The sequence below is a fragment of the Euleptes europaea genome, chromosome 18, assembly GCF_029931775.1.
Source record: "Euleptes europaea isolate rEulEur1 chromosome 18, rEulEur1.hap1, whole genome shotgun sequence".
Taxonomy (NCBI): Eukaryota; Metazoa; Chordata; class Lepidosauria; order Squamata; family Sphaerodactylidae; genus Euleptes; species Euleptes europaea.
The window spans coordinates 37,838,177-37,861,294 of NC_079329.1; the positions used below are offsets into that span (position 1 = coordinate 37,838,177).

Here is a 23,118-nt window from a genome sequence, read left to right on the forward strand (position 1 = left end):
CAACCCTATGAATTTATGACTTCCAAAACATCCTATAATTAGCAGCCTTTCTCATGGGGATGCCAGCCTCCAGGTGGGACCTGGGATCTCCTGGAATTACAGCTCATCTCCAGACTACAGAGATCAGTTCCCCTGGAGAAAATGGATGCTTTGGAGGATGGACTCTATGGCACTGTACCCCTCTGAGGTCTGTGTCCTCCGCAGGCTCCACCCCTAAATCTCCAGGCACTTCCCAAGCTGGGTCTGGTAACCCTACCTCCCATCCCCAGCTGGTGGCCAGGGGAGACCTGGCAACCCTACTTGCTCAGGTCTTGCCAACTAAAGGCCGTGGCTTCCTTTATTGAGTCAGTCCATCTCCTGTTGGGCCTTTCTCTTTTCCTGCTGCCTTCCGCTTTTCCTAGCATTGATAATCATCAGGGTATTGTGAGGATTACATTTTGGCGCTCAGCTGCAAAAGCATGAATTTGCCATGCCTGTCAGTGAGATCCAAACACCTTTATTTCATAAGGCATTTAAGACTATGTAGTGGCTTTTTCCTTTGGCATGTAATATGGAAATCCATTTTGGCAGCTTCCAGATGTCGACGGACAATGACAGTTGGGTTCCAGAGCAAGAAAGTACAGCTGGTACCAAACTTCTACAAAAGGCACGGAAGAGTCCTTTGGTACCTGTTGGTGAGTTGGGTGGCGGTGGGAGCGGGATGACTAGAATGCTCCCCTTCCCTGTAATCGATGCATGACCTTCAGCCATTTCCATCACGGTGGGGTAGAGCCACATTGAAAGTCTGAGAGAAGCACAAAGAGGTCCTGGTGTGGTGAGGAAGGGGAAATGGTCCAACGAGCGAGAGAGGCAGCTCAAGCCAGGCTGTTCTTGCTGTAGAAGGCAGGGACAGGAAGACCCATCGATGGCAGAGATCCAGGGCCCTGAACAGCAGGTTATTAAGAGGCGGATGTCACACCCCAAGCATCAAACTGGCAAGGGGTGTTGAAACTATCTAGAGAATGTCAGTGGACAAAATCTAGGAGCGGGGCCTGGGCAAGGACAGAAATTTGGACTTAGAAACCGATGCTGTCAAGTCTTAGCCCATCAGGCCCAGCTAGGGTTGCCAACTCTGGGTTCGGAATTACCTGGAGGTTTTAGGGATGGAGCCTGAGGAGGGCGGGGTTTGGGGAGGCACTTCAATGCCATAGTGTCCAATGGCCAAAGTGGCCATTTCCTCCAGGGCAACTGAGCTCTATCACCTGGGGTTCAGTTGTAATAGCGGGAGATCTCCAGCCACCACCTGTTTATTTGTGTTATATTGTATACTCACTTTATATTTCATGCTTGCAATTGTTACACTTGGTGTTTTTTGTGGATAGATACATAAGAGTGTCGTTTAAATTTGTAGTTCAAATAGTCATTTGATTTTGAGCTTTTTGCTGGTTGGTCTCCTGTCACCGCCTGGAGGTTGGCAGCCCTAGGCCCAGCCCTGGCATCTCTTCAGGGCCTCAACAGAGAGGTCCTCCTGAGATCCTGTACTTAGTTGGAGATGCTGGGGGTTGAACCTGGGGACCTTCCATACCCATCAAAGCACCTTTGCTACTGCAGAGTTAAAGGCCCTTCTCCATCACAAGTGATCCTGTTGCTTTTTCAAAAATTCCTGCTGTTGCTGTTTGACGCTTCGTTTCCTCTTGAAGTTTAATTCCTGAACCTGAATAAAGGAAGCGCATTCTGACACCATGCCCTTTCATCACAAAAGGACAGGAAAGGACTCTGCCCATGCATAGAGTCCCCAAAAATCAGAAGAAGCAATTCATTACAATTAGCAATCCTGGATTTTACATATGATGCTGGTATGTTAGGGTTGCCAGCTCCGAGTTGGGAAATACCTGGAGATTTTTGGGGTGGAGCCTGAGGAGGGTGGGGTTTGGGGAGGGGAGGGAATTCAATGCCATAGAGTCCAATTGCCAAAGCAGCCATTTTCTCCAGGGCAACTGATCTCTATCGGCTGGAGATCAGTTGTAATAGCGGGAGATCTCCAGCTAGTACCTGGAGGTTGCTGAAATAAATCACACCTCTATACCAAAGTCAAAATCAGTATAGGACAAAAACGCCACACAACAATCTTAATCAGATTATAAACAAAATATCACATATAGTTTGTCAAAAATATTCAGAATACAAAGGATGTATACAGTAAGTACGTGTAGAAAGGATCCAGTCAAACATATATAACTACATCAACAAATCCACAGGATCAGAATGTTTTCTCACAATACAGTCACCAGCAGCACATTACAACTCCACAGGTAGGTGGTGGTGAACTGTTAAGATCCCAGTTGAACAAAAGTCCATGTCAGTTTCAGTTCATTGATCCACTTCAAGGAAGTCACTTTCCAAGTCTAGGCACACATGCACAGTACCTGGAGGTTGGCAACCCTATGGTTTATTAGCCACAGTTTTCGTGGGTCGTCGAGAAATTATTAGAATACATTTTTAATGCTAAAAATTAGGAAAAACCACTTAAATATAAGAGGTTCTTAGGGTGTTTATGACAGGAAAGATTGGACAAGAGTCAGTTCATTTTGTGGTAGGTAGATAATGCCCTGCTTGGAGTGGGATGTTTCCACTGGGCCCCCTTTTAGAACTGAATGACTCTTTGGCTTTTCTTCCCTTATAGGCCTGGTGGGGTTTGTGGTTGTAGCAACCTACGGCCTTTACCGAATGAAGGAAAGAGGGAGCATGAAGATGTCCGTCCACTTAATTCATACTCGGGTAGCCGCCCAGGCTTGCGTGGTTGGAGCCATAACCCTTGGTAAGGTGAAGAGCAGAAAGGCACGGCTGTCTGTGGAGCACCTGAACCAGCAGTGTTGTGCAGTGGGGTTAGAGAGTCAGATTAGAATCTGGGAGACTTGAGTTCAAATCCCCACATTACCATGAAGCTCATTGGGTGACCTTCTGTCACTCTTTCAGCCCTTGAGAAGAGGAAAACTATCTATGCTGTTTCTGAACTCCACAGAGGAAGGGCAGGATAAAAATGTGACAAGAAGAGAGATCTATCAGTGGGAAGACCCCTGGCCTCACAATCCTGGGTGGGTCCAAATCCCTTGGAGTCTTTATTAAAAAGTGGAGTGGAGGCCTTAGGGCCACTTTAGACTGATCTGTCCACCCCGGGTAAACTGTAGGTCAAATTGATAACTTATGCTGGTCAAATGACCGTAATAAATCGAAGTGAATTGAATTGATAATTTGTGTGTGAGAGAACGTCATCCTAGATTCAGCATCTTAGGTAGAACTTCAGTTTTGCTGAGCTCACCTCGGACACATATTTTTTACAACTAAAAAGGTTTCCATGCAGCGGAAGGGCACCCATGGTATTCAGTGGGGATTAAACTGGTGACAACCATCCAAGTGAGATAGTTGTGAGGAATGAGAGCAGAATAATATGGATCTGACCCAACTGGACTTAGAATCATAGAATCATAGAGTTGGAAGGGACCACCAGGGTCATCTAGTCCAACCCCCTGCACAATGCAGGAAATTCACAACTACCTCCCCCCACATCCCCCAACCCTCCCCCCGCCAAGCAGGATCCCACAATCAAAGCACTCCCGACAGATGGGCATCTAGCCTCTGCTTAAAGACCTCCAAAGACGGGGACTCCACCACCCTCCGTGGCAGCACATTCCACCGTCGAACAGCCCTCACCGTCAGAAAGTTCTTCCTCATGTTTAGGTGGAATCGCTTTTCTATTAGTTTAAATCCATTACTCCGTGTCCTAGTCTCTGGAGCAACAGAGAACAAGCTAGTTCCCTCATCAACATGACATCCCTTCAAATATTTAAACGTGGCTATCATGTCTCCCCTCAACCTTCTCTTCTCCAAACTAAACAAACCCAACTCCCTAAGTTTCTCCTCATAAGGCATGGATTCCAGACCTCTGATCATTCTGGTCGTCCTCCTCTGGACACACTCCAACTTGTCAACATCCTTCTTAAACTGTGGAGCCCAAAACTGGACACAGTATTCCAAGTGAGGTCTGACCAATGCAGAATACAGTGGTAGTATTACTTCCCTTGATCTAGACACAATACTCCTATTGATGCAGCCCAGAATTGCATTGGCCTTCTTAGCTGCCATATCACACTGTTGACTCATGTTCAGTTTGTGGTCCACTAAGACTCCCAGATCTCTTTCACATGTACTGTTGTCAAGCCGACTATCTCCCATCCTGTACCTGTGCCTTATGTTGTTTCTTTCTAGGTGAAGTACTTTACACTTCTCCCTATTGAAATCCATTTTATTGCTTATGGCCCAGCTCTCCAGTCTATCAAGGTTATTCTGAACTCTGACCCTACTCTCCGGGGTATTAACTACCTCTCCTAACTTGGTGTCATCTGCAAATTTGATTAGCATGCTCTCTATTCCATCATCCAAGCCATTTATAAAAATATTAAATAGTACCGGTCCCAGGACAGATCCCTGTGGTACCCCACTGGTCACTCCTCTCCAGGATGAAGTTGTGCCGTTAATGAGCACCCTTTGGGTTCGGTTGGTCAACCAATTAACAATCCACCTAACAGTAGCAGTGCCCAGCCCACATTAGCTTAGTTTCAAGAAGATCATGGGGGACTTTATCAAAGGCTTTACTGAAATCAAGGTACACTACATCTACAGCATTCCCTTCATCTACCATACTTGTCACTCTTTCAGAAAAAGATATGAGATTAGTTTGGCATGACCTGTTTTTAGAAACCCATGTTGGCTGTCAGTGATCACGGAATTTCTAAGTGCTGGCAAACAGTCTGTTTAATTGTCTGCTCTAGTATCTTACCTGGTATTGATGTCAAGCTGACTGGGCGATAATTGTTTGGGATTTCTTGGGGACCACATTTGCACTCCTCCAGTCTGCTGGAACTTCTCCTGTTCTCCAAGAATTCTCAAAGATTATTGTCAGTGGTTCTGAAATCACTTCAGCCAGTTCTTTTAACACCCTTGGATGCAGTTTGTCCGGCCCCGGAGACTTGAATTCATTAAGAGTAGCCAGGTATTCCCGTACTATCTCAGTGTCTGTACTATGCTGTAATTCCCCTATTGGATCCTTTGCTCCATTGTTCCCAGGTTGAGCACTATTCCCCTTTTGAGAGAAGACTGATACAAAAAAGGAGCTAAGTAATTCTGCCTTTTTTGCCTCTCCTGTTAATAACTCACCGTCCTCTCCACGCAATGACCCGATTGTTACCTTGATCTTCCTTTTGTTATGGACATAACCAAAACACCCTTTTTTGTTGCTTTTAACTTCCCTGGCTAGTCGGAGCTCATTCTGTGCTTTAGCCTTCCTGACTTTCTCCCTACATGTGCTGGCTACTTGTTTGAATTCCTCTTTGTTGATTTCTTCCTTTTCCCATTTCTTGTACATGCCCTTCTTAAATCCTATCTCAACCAAAAGTTCTTTAGACATCCACCCTGGTTTCTTCAAACCTCCACCTTTTTTTCTCCTCGTGGGAACTGATTGAAATTGCATCTTCAATATCTCCCTTTTAAGAATTTCCCATCCTTCATGTACTCCCTTTTCATTCAATATTCTCACCCACAGGATCACACCCAGCAGTTCCCTAAATTTATTGAAATCAGCTTTCTTAAAGTCTTGAGTACACGTTTGACTATTTCTTGCTCCTCCTTTCTGCTGTATAACAAACTCTAGGAGAAAATGGTCACTCCAACCTAACGATCCCACTCCTTCTACCCCATAAACCAAGTCATCATAATTGGTTAAGATCAGATCCAAAATGGCTGTTCCCCTTGTTGCTTCTTCCACTTTTTGGACTATGAAGTTGTCTGCAAGGGAAGTGAGGAATTTGTCAGACCTAGTTGTTTTGGCAGAGTTAGCCTTCCAACAGGTGTCAGGATAATTGAAATCTCCCATGAAATCTCTCTCTACATCTTTCTTTTTTGAATGTTTGGACATCTGTTCCAGGAAAGCATCACCTAACTCTTCAGTCTGGCTTGGGGGTCTATAATACACACCCACAATGACATCGCTATTTTTCTCCCCCTGAATTTTTACCCAGATGGTTTCAAGCTGGGTTCCAGTGTTTAAGTCCTTGATCTCCTCACAGGTGTAATCATCCCTAACATATAATGCTACCCCTCCTTACTTCCGATTTGGTCTATTTCTCAGAAATAGGTTATAACCTTCAATTAATACATTCCAATCATGAGACTCGTCCCACCAGGTTTCCGTAATGCCTATTATATCATATTTGCTTTTTGCTATTAAAAGTTCTAGTTCATCTTGCTTATTTCCCATGCTCTGTGCATTAGTGTAGAGACACCTTAGACCACAGGTCCTTCTTCTTGGCAGCTTATTTAAGATTGTCTCCTTCCCATTGTTACATTTTTGAACTGTCTTTCCTTGCGTATGTGCTACCCTCTGCAAATCATTCATATCTACATTTGCAGTTATTGTCCTTACCTGAGGCTTTAAATTTACGTCTCGCTCCCCCAGAAGATTTAGTTTAAAGCCCTCCTTATCAGGCTTGCAAGGCTGTTGTCAAACACATTTTTACCCACCTTTGAGAGGTGCAAACCATCTCCCGATAGAAGAGCATTATCCAGGTAGCGTAAGCCTTGGTCCAAAAAACCAAACCTTTCCTGGCGACACCATCGTCGCAGCCACTCATTTATTTCCAGAATTGTTTGTTCTCTTCCCAATCCACGGCCTACTACAGGAAGAACTGACGAAAACACAACCTGCGCTCCCAGTTCCTTCACCTTTTTACCCTAAGCTGTATAGTCCCTTTTAATACTTTCTGGGCTGTGCCAGGCAGTATCGTTTGTTCCCACATGAATAAGAAGGAAGGGATAATGATCTGTGGGTCTAACAACTCTATCCAGACTTTCTGTCCATCCCGGATATGCGCTCCCGGCAGACAACACATCTCTCAAGACAACAAGTCCGGTCTACACACTTGACCCTCTACCCCTCTTATTAGGGAATCCCCAATAACCAACACTCGCCTAGTCCTACATTGGGGAGCAGAAGTTTGAGTCCTGTCATCCACAGGGACCTGAGAGATCAGAGAGGACTGGGCACTGAACCTTTGTTCCAATGATCCAGGCTCAGCATCTATAGGGAGGTTTTGAAACCGATTGCTAAGCACCAGAGGAATGGAATGTCTCCTGACTTTCCTATTTCTGTAGATAACATTCTTCCACATGTTCTTCTCCTGAGGTGGGTCCCCCTCCCTACACTGAGTTATTTGGCCCTCCTCCTCTTCTTGCCCTCCCAAGAGGTTTTCAAAAGTTTGGGCCATGAACTCCTCCCCTTCTTTTATACTCTGCAGTGTAGTCAAGCGGGCCTCAGGTCCCCTTATGTTCTCTTCCGGTAGAGCCACCAACTTACACTTACTGCACGTGTAATTGCAGTTACCCTCGGGTAGGAAAACAAACATTCCACACACCTTACACGTCACTGCCTCCACTCTCTCACCAGCCATTCCGCTTTGATTCATTGCAGACATGGTATGGTTTCTTGCACAATCCCTCAATGGTAACCCTACTAAAAGCTTCATGACACTCCCGGTTTCAGAGTGAACTACAAATACAAACTTGGTTTCAAGGCTCCCAGACACGACCCCCAGGCTAAGAGCCACAGGCCAAGAGCCTGTTTAAATACTCTCAGCCCCACCCCTCAGCAATCAACAGCACAGCAATTACCTTCAGCCAGCTACAGCTAGATAAAACAACAAAGAGAACCAGTCAGAAACCCCCCATCCAGCGGGCTACAGGCACTCACTCACTAACATACACACAGCAACCTCAACTACTGCTCCCCAGCCACTGAGGAAAACACAAACTTTACAATAAAACTTTCACTGACCTGTCTCTAAGCTCCTCCTCTGTCTCTCTCCCAGTTGCTCAGGCCCAACCACATCCGGCTCTCTGTTTCATGGGTTTCCCAGCCCTGCTGTGTGATGCCACCTGATTGCTGTGAGAGATCCCCCTCTCTGAGTTTGCTTCTCCAAATCAGTTGCTCAGACGTTGATACAGAAACAATAGATTTATTGAAGCCTTCAGGAGATGAGACAGGCACAGGTAGAAAGTTGCAAGTGAGGGGCTATACGGGTTTACAGAATATATTGACTCCAGGGCACTGGGGCACTGGGGTTCACACTTATTGTTATGGGAAGTTACAAGCTTGGCATAATACAAAACATCAGACGGATCCCAGGAAGTCTGGTGCGGCTATCACACTTCCAAGGCCGCACCGGCCTGAGGGAGTACTGGCAGGAAGAACAGCGGGGGGGAAGATACATGGGCCATCAGGCCTGGCGCCTGAGACCAGAAGGTGTGAACTGCTTTTACGAGTTCACTGATAACACCGCAGGTGATGGAAAGCAGAGACACAAAGACAGAGACCCTCACATTCTGCCCCCCTTAAGGCCCCCCTCCGAGAGGACGAGGCTTATCGGGATAAGCGAGGTGGAATTCTCGGACCAAGCGAGGAGCTGCCATGTGGGGTGCGGCCACCCATTCGTCATGAGCGGAGCCAAGGTTTTTCCAGCGAACAAAGTAAAACAGTTTCCCTTTCTTCCATTTGGAATCTAAAACCTTGGATATTTCCAAATGGGTATCCCCTCCTACTACGGTAGGAATCTCATGAGCGGGAGGGGGGTGGAACTGGGGAGCTGCTACATAAGGTTTGAGGAGGCTTATATGGAAGACTGGATGAACTCCCTTGAGAGTCTTAGGGAGACTCAGTTCCACGGTAACCTCGTTGATTACTCTGGTAATGGGGAAAGGTCCTACATAACGGTCGCTCAGTTTTTTGCAGGGGCGAAGAGAGCGGAGGTTTTTGGTGGACAGATAGACTTGCTCCCCCACCTTGAGTTCCCATCCCGGAGACCGGTGTTTGTCTGCTTGTTCCTTGTACTTGCTTTTTGCCCTTTCCAGATTTTTGAGCAACCATGGCCAGGTGGATTTAACCACCTGAATCCACTCCTGAAGATCAGGGGTAGACTGGAGCTCTGGCGAGACGGGGGCAGAACCGAAAGGGCCAAAATCCGTCCCGTATATAACTTGGAAGGGACTAAAGCCGGTAGAGGAATGAGGCGCATTGTTGTACGCATATTCGGCAAATGGCAGCAGGTCGACCCAGTCGTCCTGGTGGAAATTTACATAGCAACGCAAATAACATTCTACTACCGCATTTACTCGTTCCGTTTGACCATCCGTTTGGGGGTGATAGGCGGAAGAAAGGCCCTGTTCCTCCACTCCCATTAACTTTAGGAAAGCCCGCCAGAATTTGGCAACAAACTGGACCCCCCGGTCGGAGAGGACCTTCCTCGGGATCGAGTGTAGCCTGAGGACGTGCGTGATGAACAGTTTAGCTAAGCCCTGGGCTGAAGGAAGACCTGCACATGGAACGAAATGAACCTGTTTGGAAAAGAGGTCTGTGATAACCCAGAGAACCGTTTTCCCCCGACTTGGAGGTAGGTCGGTGATAAAATCCATGGCGATGACTTCCCAGGGACGGGAGGGGTTCTCAAGCGGTTTGAGAAGCCCCGGGGGTTTTCCCATCCGTTTCTTGGCTGTGGCGCAGGTGGGGCAGCTGCGCACATACAACTCTACATCAGATCTCATACCGGGCCACCAGAATTGCCTTCGAACCAGGTGAAGCGTTTTTATGAAACCAAAATGACCCGCTAGCCTGGCCCCATGTACAAGTCCCAATACTTCTTTGCGATTCTCGATGTCAGCAGCATGGCGAACCCAACCTTCCACATCCGGGGGGTTCCCTTGCATGAAGGCCCAATGTTGGAGGTCTGGGTTGAGACCCTCCCTGAAACATTGTACCAAGGTAGCTTCACTCCAGTCCAGAATTCGGCTAGCCAGTGACTGGAACTCACTTGCATACTGCGCCACCGACTTAGTCCCTTGGCGCAGTTGCATCAGGGAGGCTTTAGCCCGCTCACCCAGAGTCGGGTCCTCAAAACGGTTTCGGAGTGCTACCATGAACTCGTCCAGGGTTCGCAGCACCGGCGAGCGGAGTTCATACTGCAACACCATCCAGGCAGCCGCCTCCCCTTGCAGTAAGGAAGCCACGTACTGCACCCGGGACTCCTCAGAAACGAAGGTTCGGCCTTGTTCCCGCATAAAAATATCTACTTGGACCATAAAAAAGGTCAACTGGTCTCCCGACCCGTCATACGTGACTTTCAGGTCCCGACGGGCCGGGGGGGCAGGGGTTGCGGGCGGAACTACCGGCGCCCCGTCTGGGGGAGCACCGGCTGGAGGTTGCAACTTCAGCGCATCTAGGGTCGTGGCCATCTCACCCATTACGCGTTGCATGATCTCCATCTGCTCCTGCATAGCCCGGCGGTCTTCCTGCCACTGCTTTCGTTCTTCCTCCATGAGGGCCTCTTTGCGGGCCGGGTCCCCTTCGAGTCCCGTGCTGGGGAAGGCCAACCGGCGATCCTTCGCCGCAGTCCGCGAGAGCGACCAGCCCTTGGGAGAGTCCAGCCAATAAGTAAGCCCCCGGGGACGTCCGTCCCGATCTTGGTCGGGGGCGCGACCCTTCGGTTTCTTTGGCTTGGCTCCCTCCTCCTTCGGGTCCGGCTTCTCCGGCTCGTCCGGTTCCTTGGGGGCATCGGGGTTAGGGGTGGTGTCCTCGTCGGCTGACATTCTGTCCAAAGCGGTACAGCTGCAGTCCGAGAGGCAAGGACTTGCAACTTAATGTGAGAGATCCCCCTCTCTGAGTTTGCTTCTCCAAATCAGTTGCTCAGACGTTGATACAGAAACAATAGATTTATTGAAGCCTTCAGGAGATGAGACAGGCACAGGTAGAAAGTTGCAAGTGAGGGGCTATACGGGTTTACAGAATATATTGACTCCAGGGCACTGGGGCACTGGGGTTCACACTTATTGTTATGGGAAGTTACAAGCTTGGCATAATACAAAACATCAGACGGATCCCAGGAAGTCTGGTGCGGCTATCACACTTCCAAGGCCGCACCGGCCTGAGGGAGTACTGGCAGGAAGAACAGCGGGGGGGAAGATACATGGGCCATCAGGCCTGGCGCCTGAGACCAGAAGGTGTGAACTGCTTTTACGAGTTCACTGATAACACCGCAGGTGATGGAAAGCAGAGACACAAAGACAGAGACCCTCACAATTGCTTCACTGGAGAGTGAGCGTGTACCTCTGAGGGCCTGCCCCCCCCAACCCACTCAGTCTTGGAGACTCCCACCATTCAGGACTTCATGGAGGCTGGTCCTTCATAGCCTCTGTTGTGGAAGGATTGTCCCTCAGCAGACGAGAGGCTGAAGCTTTACACATGTAGAGCTGGAAAGTGGAATTCCTGAACAGTGGGAGTCTCCAAGACAGAGTGGGGGGGGGGCAGGCCCTCAGAGGTACACGCACACTTTCCAGTGAAGCAATCAGGTGGCCTCACACAGCAGGGCTGGGAAACCCATGAAACAGAGAGCCGGATGTGGTTTCTGCTTGGCTGCAGGACAGAAGAACGGTTTTCCTCCGATGGGCTGGAGGTGGAGGGCAAAGAGTCAGGCTTGGTTTTTGGTTAACTGATGGTTCTGCCAACTGGTATATTCCCATGCAGAAACTCCAGTTTTCCACCCAAGTCCACTTCCTTTGGCAAGACCAACCTTTGCCTGTTCTAGGGTCTGTTTCCCGCAGTGGCTCCCATGGTATGGAACTGCTTATACCCAGTTGGGTCAGAAAGACTGATTTCATAAACCGTGTAAAGCCAATTTATGTACAAAAGTTTTCACTATTGATAGGCAGCTATCTGTAGAGGGTTTTGATGGCTGCCATGGTCTGTGGTTCGAAGGACACTTTCCTGATAATAAGCCCCATTGAATGCCATGGGTCTTACTAACAAGTAGACCTCCTTAGGGCTGCTCCATTTGTCTGAATGTGTGTGCTTGGGCTGAATCTTGCTGTTTTATTAACTTTATTATTTAGAAAAATTGTATGCTGCCATTCCAGAGACCTGGTAGCTGTTTAATTGTGGTGCATATATTAATGTTGTTTTATTTAACTATTATTTGGTGGGTTTCAAAACACTGTAAACCACCTTGAATCTATCACAGGAGAAAAGCCAGTTAAGAAGTGCCTTAAATAAATAAAAAAGAAGATTGTACACAGAAAATGTGAGGTTTAAAGCAAACCCTTAAGCCTCAAAATACCAGTTTGAAAATGAATGGCCGTTGCCCAGTGAGCTTTTAAGATGCCAGATGGCAAACCCATAGGACTTCCAAGGGGAATGGTGTGCTCCTTCAGTGTTCTGCCTACCTCAGTATCCCTCCTGGCCAGTAGAGATACAATTACACAAAGGTAATCACTGGGATTATAGAATCATGGAAGGGGCCATACAGGCCATCTCGTCCAACCCCCTGCTCAATGCAGGATCAGCCTAGAGCATCCCTGACAAGTGTTCATCCAGCCTCTGCGTAAAGACTGCCAGTGAGGTGGAGCCCACCACCTCCCTAGGTAGTTGATTCCACTGCTGAACTACTCTGACTGTAAAAAGGTTTTCAAAATGTCCAGCCAGTACCTTTCCACCCGTACTTTATACCATTATTAAGAACATAAGAAAAGCCCTGCTGGATCAGACCAAGGTCCGTTAAGTCTAGCCGTCTGTTCACCCAGTGGCCAACCAGGTGCCTCCAGGAAGCCCCCAAACAAGACGACTGCAGCAGCACCATCCTGCCTGTGTTCCACAGCACCTAAGATAATAGGCATGCTCCTGTGATCCTGGAGGGAATAGGTATACATCATGACTAGTATTAACCACCTTCTTTCTAAGCTAAACAGCCCTACGCATTTTAACCGCTCCCATAGGGCAGTTGCTCTAGCCCCCTGATCATTTTGGTGGCTCTTTTCTGCACCTTCTCAAGCTCTGCAATATCCTTTTTAGTGTGGTGACCAGAACTGTACACAGCATTCTAAGTGTGGTCTCGCCATAGATTTGTACAAAGGCAGTATGATAGCATAAGTGTTATTCTCTATTCCTTGCCTAATTATGGCCAGCATAGAATATGCCTTTTTCACAGCAGTCGCACACTGGGTTGACATCTTCATCAAGCAATCCACTACCACCCCAATATCTTTTTCTTGGTTTGTCGCTGCCAGCACAGATCCCAATATGCATCACTTTACACTTGCTCACATTGAATTTCATTTGCCATTTTAATGCTCATTCTTCCAGTTTGTAGAGATCCTTTTGAAGCTCTTCAGTTTTTGTTCTAACTACCCTAAATAATTTGGTGTCATCTGCAAACTTGGTCACCTCGCTGTTCACCCCCAACTCCAGGTAATTGATGAACAGGTTGAAAAGCACCGGTCCCAACACAGATCCCTGAGAGACCCCTGTTCACATCCCTCCGTTGTGAGAACTGACCATTGATTCGTACTCTCTGCTTCCTATTTTTCTGCCATCTCTCAACCCATAAGAGGACTTGTCCTCTTATCCTATGACTATGAAGTTTGCTTAGCAGTCTTTGGTGGTGGACTTTGTCAAAAGCCTTTTGGAAATCCAAATATAGGCTCATTCCTGTCCACATGCTTATTGACACTTTCAAAAAACTCTAAAAAGTTATTGGCACAGGACCTACCTTTACAGAAGCCATGTTGGGTTTTGCTCAGCAGGACTTGCTGAGTCCTACCCTTCTGCCATCAGGAACAGCTCCCTGCCCTCCTCACAGCCTTTCAAATACTTCAGGAGAGCAATCATGAACCCCACCTCCAGACTGAACATTCCCAAGTCCCTCAGCCTTTCCTCATAGGGCTTGATCTCCAGGGCGTTAAAGGGTGTTGTGTTTTGTACTCCCCCCCCCCTCCCTGCCTCTTTTGCACAAACTCTGGTTTCTCCCAACAGGTGCTGTCTACAGCATGTACAAGGACCACTTCATGAAACAGCCTCCTGCTGGACAGCAAAAGTAGGCCACAGCCTGCCCCGCTTTTTCTTTTCCTTGAGCGAAGACACTCGGGGTAATCCCAACAAGGCTGGGAAATTGAGTTTACTCTTGCAGAAGAAACGACACCAGCAGACTCAATTCCTTCGTTCAATACGGCTTCAGCATTTTTGGAAAAAACACTCGTCTTTTATATATATATACTTCTTTAAAAGGTTGTGCTGAGAAGTACAGTGAGACTTAAGGATAGGGCTGTGAAGGGATCCTTGGGCAAGTTGCTCTCTCCTCACTGAGAGAATCCTGCTCGCTTGTTCACTCTCTGCTGCTGGGCTGGCCTTCTCTTGAACAGGTCTTTCCTGTCACATGACAAACAAGACAGTAACCCACCCCGACGTTGGTCTCATTAGCGCCCACCGAGTCAGGATCTAGTTCAAAACAGAGTATACAAATTGAACATATCTATAAAAACAGCAAATTTACCCTGAAATCCTAATTTGCATAATTGGAACCAGAGAAACTGTGTCAGATCCATGAACAGGGGGCATGCTCCCTCTCCTCTCCACTACAGCTGCCAGATCTGTGTGGAAGTCCACAGCAGTCCTGTGACCCAATGAATCAGTTTTCCTGGGGCAGGGAAAGCAGGAAAATATCCACATCTGCCAGCAGCACCTTCCACTGACAGATGGCTGGATCCCCCACCCTATCTTTAACACTTTCTTTGCTAGTACTTTGCTTGTGAAGGGGTTGGGGTCTGCAAGATCGATTATAATTTAGATGAGCACTTTTTCTATGTGGTTTAAGGACAATATGAAGGTTTAAATTTAACTATTTAAAATGTGCTGTAAAAATGCTTAATTGATAAAATGGCTTTCACTAGTATAATGGATTTATTTAAATGATATTGCTGAAATAGCCACAAGCAGCATCACATTAACATAATCCCCCAAATTAACCCTTTTTATATTTAATTACCACTCTAAAAAATGTACCCATTAATAATGTAATCATTTCACCTATGCCAAATAGCAACCATTGGATTAAGCTTTGCAGGGAGAGATAAAATTGATAAAGTAAAAGTTTGCCCATCTTCCTTCATGTTATACAAATAAATACTACTGTTAATTGTATTATTTATTTGCATAACATGAAGGAAGGTGGGAACTAAATGTTTATTTAAACATGCAAACTAACTTTCCAGCCAAATCTTCTGTAGGTGTTATTCTGAAATTAAGATTTCAGGGACTTCTAAAACAGGAGGGCCAAGCCGGGACATCCCAGCAGGCCCACAGGAAGAGATGTACCCACAGTGAAATAGTACAGAAACACAGAGCTAGAGCAGACGGCTTGGTCTGGTATAGTGTGCTACTGTAGAGAATATTAGAAATAAAAAGAACGGCTGAGTGGAAGGCAGAGCAGAAGGGCCCCAGTTCAGTCCTTGGAAGCTCTCTGGTAGCAGGGTAGGAAAGAGCTCTCTCTGCTTCAGATTAGAGATATTTAGTAGCAGGCAGCTTCACAGTGTCAGCTTTAGTCTTTGCCAAATCCTTTCCATGTACACTGAGACACATTTTTATATTGGTGCAAAAAGCATTACAGATTCGCGCTCCATAGGACTCGTGCTCAGTCATGGCAGGCAAAATGAGTGAGAAGGCATAAAGAATGGTTTTATTTTATTACAAGTCGTAAAAATATGTACTGTCTTTACAACACCCACCAGTCCCATTAGATGTCCTGTCCAGCTGGGGGCTCTCTGCATATGTCCAAAAGATAACAGGCTCACTCTTATAGCGAAAGGGAAGAAACAAGCAGCATTCGGGGTAGGCTCTTCTCCCGCCGGCTCATCTTAACAGGAACTGCCTGGACTTGGCAGCAAGGAATTGCCACCCAGTTCCCTTTCGGAAAAGGGCTCGCTGCTGACGAAGTTACAATTCAGTTAGAAGGGGAAAGCAGTAAATCCTCATACTTGAGGATGGACAAGCAAATAACAGTTTGTGGCGATTCATTTTAACACACACAGCTGCTTTCTCTGAGGTGGGGCATGTAATCAAGAAGACACAAACATGGACTCTCACAGAGTTCTGCTCAGAGGGGAAGCTGAAGACACGAGGACCAGTCACGCTCACCCACTGGGAGCCTGGCCAGGAGGGGAAGGAGGAGGAGGATCCCCTGGCCTTAGTTCAGAACAGGAGCGGCACCTGCCCTGACGACCCAACGGCAAAAAGCTGCCTTGGAGACGTGCAGCCACGCCTCGTGGGAAGAGAGCCAATCAGGAGGAGGCTGGCCAAGTCCTTCCTGGGGAGCGCTGCTGGTCGGGGGAAAGGAACCTGCATGATCACATGGGGTAGTTCAGAACCACGTCCTGCTTGGCCAGCTCCAGCAACATGGGGTCGTCGAAGAACTTGCTGATGCTCACGTCTTCGCTCAGCCCCTGAGGGAGAAATCAAGGGACAGCAAGCATTAGACTTGGGGGAGGGGATATGATCACATGGCAGGAAGGGCAGAGGGCAACAGAGGCCCACCGGCCTCCCACTTCCTGTGCCTTACCTTCCTGCGCCTGGTCTTGATCATGAACTCTCGGGCCAGGTGAGGGGCGGGCTGGGGCTCCAGAGGTCGGATCACAATGCTCTTGTCCAAAGGATCGCCTGGCACAATCTGGAATGAAGGGAACACCAAGCGGTGGGTGAAAGAATCCTCATTCTCTTGCACCAGTAGGCCAGTCTGGGCATACGGAGAATTTATCATTGGTCCCCCAGGAGAGGGATACCCCATGCAGGGCTGGCCGAAGTGAAAAACAGCACCAGTATATGGAGTCCTTTTGAAATTATATTCGTGGAGTGGAATACCTCAGGGATTTCCCAGCACATTGCCAAGATGGATTTAGCAGATTTACAGGTTAGGAGGATCAAGTCACCTAATACGACTTCTTTCAGTCCCACAAAGCTCCCTCCCTCCTCTGCCCATCACCTCTTACAGCTACACCTACAACTAGCAAGCACAGGTGCACTTATATGAATGGTCCATGTGACCAGGGGAAGGAAAAGAGCAGGAGGGTTATGTAATGATGGGACAGGGGGGCTCTGCTGAAATGTGGCTGCAAACATTTCCCAGTCAGTATGCAGAAGGCACCTCGCTATACTGCTGCTGCCAGCATCAATGTGATCTCAAAAAAGGAGGAAAAAGAGGGGCGAGAAGTGTGAGACCGAGCAAGAGTTCCAGTAAAAGAACAAAGTGGGTGACCAAAGCCAGTGTGGTGTTGTGGTTAAGAGCATCAGATTAGGATCTAGGAAACCCAGGCTCAAATCCCAACCCTGATAGAGAAGACTGCTGGGTAGTCTTGGGCCAGTCACAAACACTCAGCCTAATCTACCTCACACAGTTGTTATGAGGAGAAAATAGAAGATAGGAGAATGATATAAGTTGCTTCGGTTTCCCAACTGGCAAGATATAAGTGAATAAATTATGTTAATTATGCAAAACAAAACACTAATTAGCATAATTCAGTACACAGAACTGAGCTCTCCTTGGCACAGAATATGGGCTTCTTTGAGGCTGCGTGTAACTTTTGTTGGGCACAAAACAGATGCAGCCCTGCTTCTCAGCTGCACACGTCAAGTCGCCTGTCCTGCCCTTTGGCTTCCTGCTGGGACATCCATTGCATAATGAAATGTGATGGGTTAGGCACAAGGAGTGCTGACCAGCCTTCCTGCAACCTTACCTGCCAGTGGTGGAAGACAGAGAGAGAGAAGGCTTGTCCCTGTGTGTGCGTCCGGAGGTCTGTCTCAAACCCAAACGAGTCGATGGCTGGGATGAAAGCTTTGATGGTGTACAAAGGGGAGCCCGGGATGGGGGCATCCTGTGTCACGTGCCCTCTGCAAGAGAACGAAGGAGACTAAGTTCCCCCCAGTCACAACAGCTGCTCCTCCAGTGCCAGCTCAGGAGACCTTGTGTGTTTATTACAGGGTAACTGAAGACAGGTGGGCAAGGGTCAACTGGGTAGGCGCACAGTGTGGCATAAAACACGGGGCATAAAGTCATAGTCTTTCTGAGTTACCCTGGTCATTTCACTGGCTGCTACTTGTGGGGACACGGAAATGTGAAGCAGTGACTGTCATATTACTACATGATACAAGGGAGGGGAGATGAAGGGCTTTTTTTTGTCCCTGGACACACATTTACGTCCAGTTTTAGAAATATATACACGCTGAACATAGTTCCAATTCCCTGATTTAATTCTTTATAACACTTATACATCACATTGTCTGCCTGAAGGTATCCTAGGCCACCTTTCAGTCTCTCTCTCTCACACACACCCTCGGACAATAAAACTATGTTAAATAAAATCCATAGGAACTGAGAGACCAAATCCCTGGCCACTGGCAAATCCCAGTGACAAAATCTGGCAGGCTAAATGCAATTGCAAAAAGGGCTGAGGCAGGCAGGGGGTGTGCCTCCCCCCATTCCTTTGGCAGTCAGACTGACCAGTTATGAAGGAAAATACTAAAAGAGAAGATAAGAAAGATGTGGCATTTTGTCTACTTTTTGCACGTGGGTACAGGCACTCATTTTCTCCCTACTCTTTTTGTACAGAGCCAGCAGGTTTGATTCCCCACTCCTCCACATGAAGCTTGCCGGGTGACCCTGGGCCAGTCACAGTTCTCTCTGAACTCTCTCAGCCCATGCGGAGGTAGGCAGTGGTAAACCACCTTCCAGCGTCTCTTGCCTTGAAAACCCTACGGGGTCGCCGTAAGTCAGCTGCGACTTGATGGCACTTCCCACCGCCACATTTTAACAGCTGAATTCCCATCAAAGAGCTTCCAAAAACATCCAGAATGGGAGACTTCCAATTGCACATTTCCAGTCGCCTGGCTACTGAGGGGTTAAAAAAGCATGGTCACTCACCTACGCCGGGCGAGGACAGTGTACACTGCAGACACACAGTCTGCAGGGGCCTGGACCTCCACAAAGTAATAGGGCTCCATCAACCGCGGCGTGGCCTGAGAAAAGCGGAAAACCAGAGGCGTGTTCAGCTCAGGTGGATATGGCCACCAAGAGGTGACATGTTCTACATAACTTCTCTGGCCTCAAATGAATCCTCCCCTTCAGCTCCCTTTCTTGACCACTCCCAGATTACAACACTGAAGTATCCCAGCCAGGGGCACCCCTTTCCCATTAATGCACTGTTGGGAAAGCAGGATTTTAATCAGAAGCCAGAATGAGCTAGACGTGACGAAACCAAGTTCCTGGATAAATAGGGCTGGTCTACAAGTTATACCCCTGACTTGTCTGTGCTGCTGCAGCCACAAGCGGAACTAGGAAATAAGTCCTTAGAGAAAATCCCTTCTGCTGGTATTGCATGTCTCCTAGGGGCTGACCCAGACACTCATTATGTAATGAAGAACAGAAAAGGGCAAAGTTCTCTCACAGAAGTGTTTCCAGATAAGCGTAACCTATAGGCAAGCACTGCTATAGCTGCACCTCTTTCACTGAGTAGGCGGCATACACCCCCCACTCCCCCAATGTTCCAATCCTTCACCTCAAATATCGAAGGAAAGCATTCTATAGCACTGCTGGGCACTGGTGCCATGCCAGGAGCTGCAGGAGTCCTTACCATGAGGAAGGCGGAATATACCACCCTCCTGGCTGTCGGGATGATCTGCCCCCCTCCCCGATGTAAGGGCTCCTGGGCAATCACCGCATCCAGGATCTTGAACTTGACGTTGCGGATCACTGTGGTAAAAGGAAGAGAAGCACCATGGGAGGGAGGGAGGGAAGAAGCCATCCAAAGACCTCTCTTTGTGCAGGCAGGGAAATGTAGCAGCTGGTTACACCCAGGTCAAAAAATCCCGATTGTTCAAGGGCCCCTTTCCTGGAAGCTTACTTCATTTTAGCCTCTGATTTATAACAGAACTCGAAAAAAGCGAAGGGACTGCTAATCTCAGGGTAACTGATCATTCAAAGGCCTATTTTATGCAATTAGGCACATTAGTCACCACGCAGGAACATTTGAATGCCCTTCAATCTCTAATGTTTTAGATGTTCAGGGTGAGAACAGAGATCCAAGAGTGAAGCAAGACGGGAAAGTCAACAGCTTCTGGCAAGATCAGGAGCTTGTGATTCAGTTCTCACCCCCTGGGACAGACGATCAGACACACCACAGCAGAATTATCCGCTCCTCTGGGCACAGTTCACTAGAGAAGCACAGTGACCTGGGACTGACCCCAAATCATTAGCATGGGAGAGCGGCCGAAGCAGTTGTCGTTTTGGACTCATGAAGAGGCGACCGTTTCATGTTGCCTGGAACACACGCCTGGGATGGGAAAGGTTTGAATGCGTGTGTGTGTGGGGGGGTTGTCATGTTGATTTTTTGCTTACACTCATCGCAGAGAGGCCCTTCCCTGGTCCCCCACTGGAAGCCCTGCACGATGCTGTCTTTCACAGAGCCCAACAGGGTTTTGTCAACCTGCAAAGAAGCAGAAATTAGCCTGCGTATGCTAACTGGAATACTTAGTACAGGGGTGTCGAACATGAGGCCCGCAGGCCTGATCTGGCCCTTTGAGAGCTCATATCCTGCTCGTGAGCCAGCCGAGGCAGCCCCCCTTCTTGATCTGGGCTGGCGAGGCATGGCCCAGCCCAAACAAGTGGCATTTATGTCATATCTGGCCCTCGTAACAATTGAGTTTGACACCCCTGACTTAGTACCTCCTTTGGCAATGCGCCAAAGCTCTTCCCCTGCAAATGTCTGAAATCGTTATGTCTGATTTTACGGGGGGGGGGGGGACATTGGAAAGAAGAATTCACACCCAGACCTCAAATCAATTGGGGCGGCCAAGAAATGAGCAGGCACAATGGGCCCCTCTGCAGCACCGCAGGCTCCACATGAGAAAGAGCCACAGCTGGATTCCAAAGCAACTGCAACGTTTTGGCACAGCACCAACAGCGACATTGCTATTATAAGGCCAACAACAGGAAGGGTGTACATCCACAACCCTTTTGCAGATGCCTCCAAGATGCATTTGTTGTTCTAAACATGGAGTTTAGGTCTTCTCTGGACACCAAGCATCAAACCTCCACATTACATTGCCTCCCCCAACAATTCTGGTACTGCAAACAACCAAATCTGGAAATTGTAAGTTAAATATAGCTTTTACTGAGTCATGTGAATTTTTTTCGTTGTTGTTTCAATCCCCATGAGCATCGTTTGCACGATTTAGTTCCGGATCAAGGGATTAGACATCTCTGGATGTGCGAGCTGCGGCACGTGGGTCTAAAAAGGAAGCTGCCCTGAAGAGGAGGCCTTTGTGCTCCACAGGCTCAACCCCAACCCTGACTCCAGCCCCTCCCCCTCCCCTCTGGCCCTGCTCAGTCCTTACCTCTGAGGGAAGCGTGTCATCCACCAGGATGTTCGGCCCAGTAGCGTCTGGCCCAAAAGCCCAGATGGAGCGGGCAGCCAGCAAATCCCAGTCATACTTGGTCTGGAAAAACTCACCCAGCTTCTTCCTGATGTGAGAAGTGCAAATATTACAGAAGAAAGGAAGGGGGCTGAACCGTCTTGGTCAACCCCCAATCCAAACCCAATAGATCCCTAAGATCCTAAATCTTGCCTAGTCACCCCTTCAGCATTTCTTTGGAAAAGACTGCAATGCATCTTCAGGAAACATTCCCCCCCCCCCCATTCTTAAAGCACAGAAGGTTTTTTGTGTGTGGCTGTGCTGGAATCTCCTTAGTCTCATTAATTGGTCAGTTTGGGTAAAAACCTTTAGATCAATTAAAAAGGTAGTTTGAGGAACCAAGCAGCAGACAGTTAACAGCTTTTTCATATGTCACTGTAACAACTGCAGGAGGCAGGTGCTTGCTTAGGGTCTTCACTGTGCGACTGAAGGTGAGCTACGGCAGCCATTCTGTCTCTGTGCCCACCACCCTGAATTAGAATTCCAAAGGTGCCCACAGGCTCAAAAAAGGTTGGGGACCCCAGTTCTAGCCATTTGCAAATTTAAAATACTTGAACAGATGGACTGATTAAAACTGTTAATGTATTCAATAATGCCTTTAATTGGGAAATAGCTCTAATGGTGGTGGGAAGTGCCATCAAGTCCCATCTGACTTTATAGCAACCCCTAGTGGAGTTTCCGAGGCAAGAGACGTTCGGAGGTGGTTGGCCATCGCCTGCCTCCGCGTCACACCCGTTATTCCTTGGAGGTCTCCCGTCCAAATATGAGCCAGGGCCGACCCTGCTTAGCTTCTGAGATCTGACGAGATCGGGCTAGCCTGGGCTTCCAGGTGAGGATAATAGGTCTAACAGAGATCCACAATTTGGCCACAGTGCTTCTAGATCTTCCCCCTCTGACTCTGGGAAACAGCCATTCTGCCTCTTCCTTACATCAGCATTTTAATACTGATGGCTTCCACGTGATGCCTCCAGCCCTCTTTTCTCTTGATCCCTGTTTGTGAGACCTTCCCCCCCGCAAACCTCCCATCAGCCAACTTAACCTGCAACAGCCAACTCTGCAGGCCCGGCTGCCTTGCTTTTTTGTGCACGAGCAGCTGCACCTAAGCAAGCACAAGGGTGCTGAGCACACAACCACCTTGGCTTAAATGAAGTATTCAAGTTTTTAGAAATATATCTACGTATCCAGGCCTGGATTCACAAACATGGCAGAGTGGGCAGCAACCAGCAGCAGTGAAAGCAAAGGACGATGGCACACAACCTTAGGCCCACACACACATGCCCCTGCCTCCAGCCTTCTCCCCCACAACCAACTCGTCTACCTTCCCCATACCTGTTCCATGTGATCTGCACCACTTCATTCTCAATGTCCTCTGCCAGACCCTTTTCCAGAGGCTCAGCAATCATCGTGATCTTGTTCCTGAGCAGAAAGACAAATGGGATTGAGCTGGGCACAAGGATAAGGAAGAGGAGGAAGAGTATTTTCCACAGCACAGCTATTGAGAAGCTGCGGCCATGGCAGAGAGAAAGAACACCGACTGCCCGCTCTCTCAGGAGTCATTCTGCAATAGGGCAAGCGCAGGGGAACGAGATAAGCACACCAACAAAAGGGAACTTTGCAAACTCATTTTGCAGGTCGCTCAACTGACTGTTCAATCTAAGTGGGGGGGATTAGGAAGGTGACCCCACTGATAGTTTGAAACCCTTGCTCTTTGTCCCATATTTTGGTTGCTGAAGGTTAACTCCTGTCATCCCTCT

At 48.0% G+C, this 23,118-nt stretch overlaps 2 protein-coding genes across 2 annotated transcripts in view; one reads left to right on the plus strand and one right to left on the minus strand.

Moving 5' to 3' along the window:
- Positions 1 to 577: 577 nt before the first annotated feature.
- On the plus strand, positions 578 to 13,947 carry HIGD1B (HIG1 hypoxia inducible domain family member 1B). The gene is made up of 3 exons (XM_056864708.1): positions 578 to 674; positions 2,663 to 2,854; positions 13,883 to 13,947. Exons 1-3 carry the CDS (start codon positions 578 to 580, stop codon positions 13,945 to 13,947), a joined length of 354 nt encoding a protein of 117 aa, XP_056720686.1.
- A 2,254-nt stretch (positions 13,948 to 16,201) lies between these two features.
- Positions 16,202 to 23,118, minus strand: part of EFTUD2 (elongation factor Tu GTP binding domain containing 2) — a 43,331-nt gene continuing 36,414 nt past the window's right edge. The window contains exons 20-27 of the mRNA XM_056863431.1: positions 22,694 to 22,780; positions 21,287 to 21,413; positions 20,289 to 20,376; positions 19,525 to 19,643; positions 18,816 to 18,910; positions 17,632 to 17,785; positions 16,461 to 16,568; positions 16,202 to 16,344 (exon numbers count right to left, since the gene is read on the minus strand). Of these exons, the coding sequence (XP_056719409.1) occupies positions 16,249 to 16,344; positions 16,461 to 16,568; positions 17,632 to 17,785; positions 18,816 to 18,910; positions 19,525 to 19,643; positions 20,289 to 20,376; positions 21,287 to 21,413; positions 22,694 to 22,780 (874 nt within the window). The 3' untranslated portion in view covers positions 16,202 to 16,248. The remainder of the gene's footprint in view (positions 16,345 to 16,460; positions 16,569 to 17,631; positions 17,786 to 18,815; positions 18,911 to 19,524; positions 19,644 to 20,288; positions 20,377 to 21,286; positions 21,414 to 22,693; positions 22,781 to 23,118) is intronic.

What these genes read in the sequence shown, in the direction of transcription:
- HIGD1B (XM_056864708.1), top strand. Translation starts at nt 578, where the DNA reads ATGTCGACGGACAATGACAGTTGGGTTCCAGAGCAAGAAAGTACAGCT. An exon ending in GAGTCCTTTGGTACCTGTTG is followed by an intron (nt 675 to 2,662) that starts GTGAGTTGGGTG and finishes CTTCCCTTATAG; the next exon opens with GCCTGGTGGGGTTTGTGGTT. An exon ending in GCACCTGAACCAGCAGTGTT is followed by an intron (nt 2,855 to 13,882) that starts GTGCAGTGGGGT and finishes TTCTCCCAACAG; the next exon opens with GTGCTGTCTACAGCATGTAC.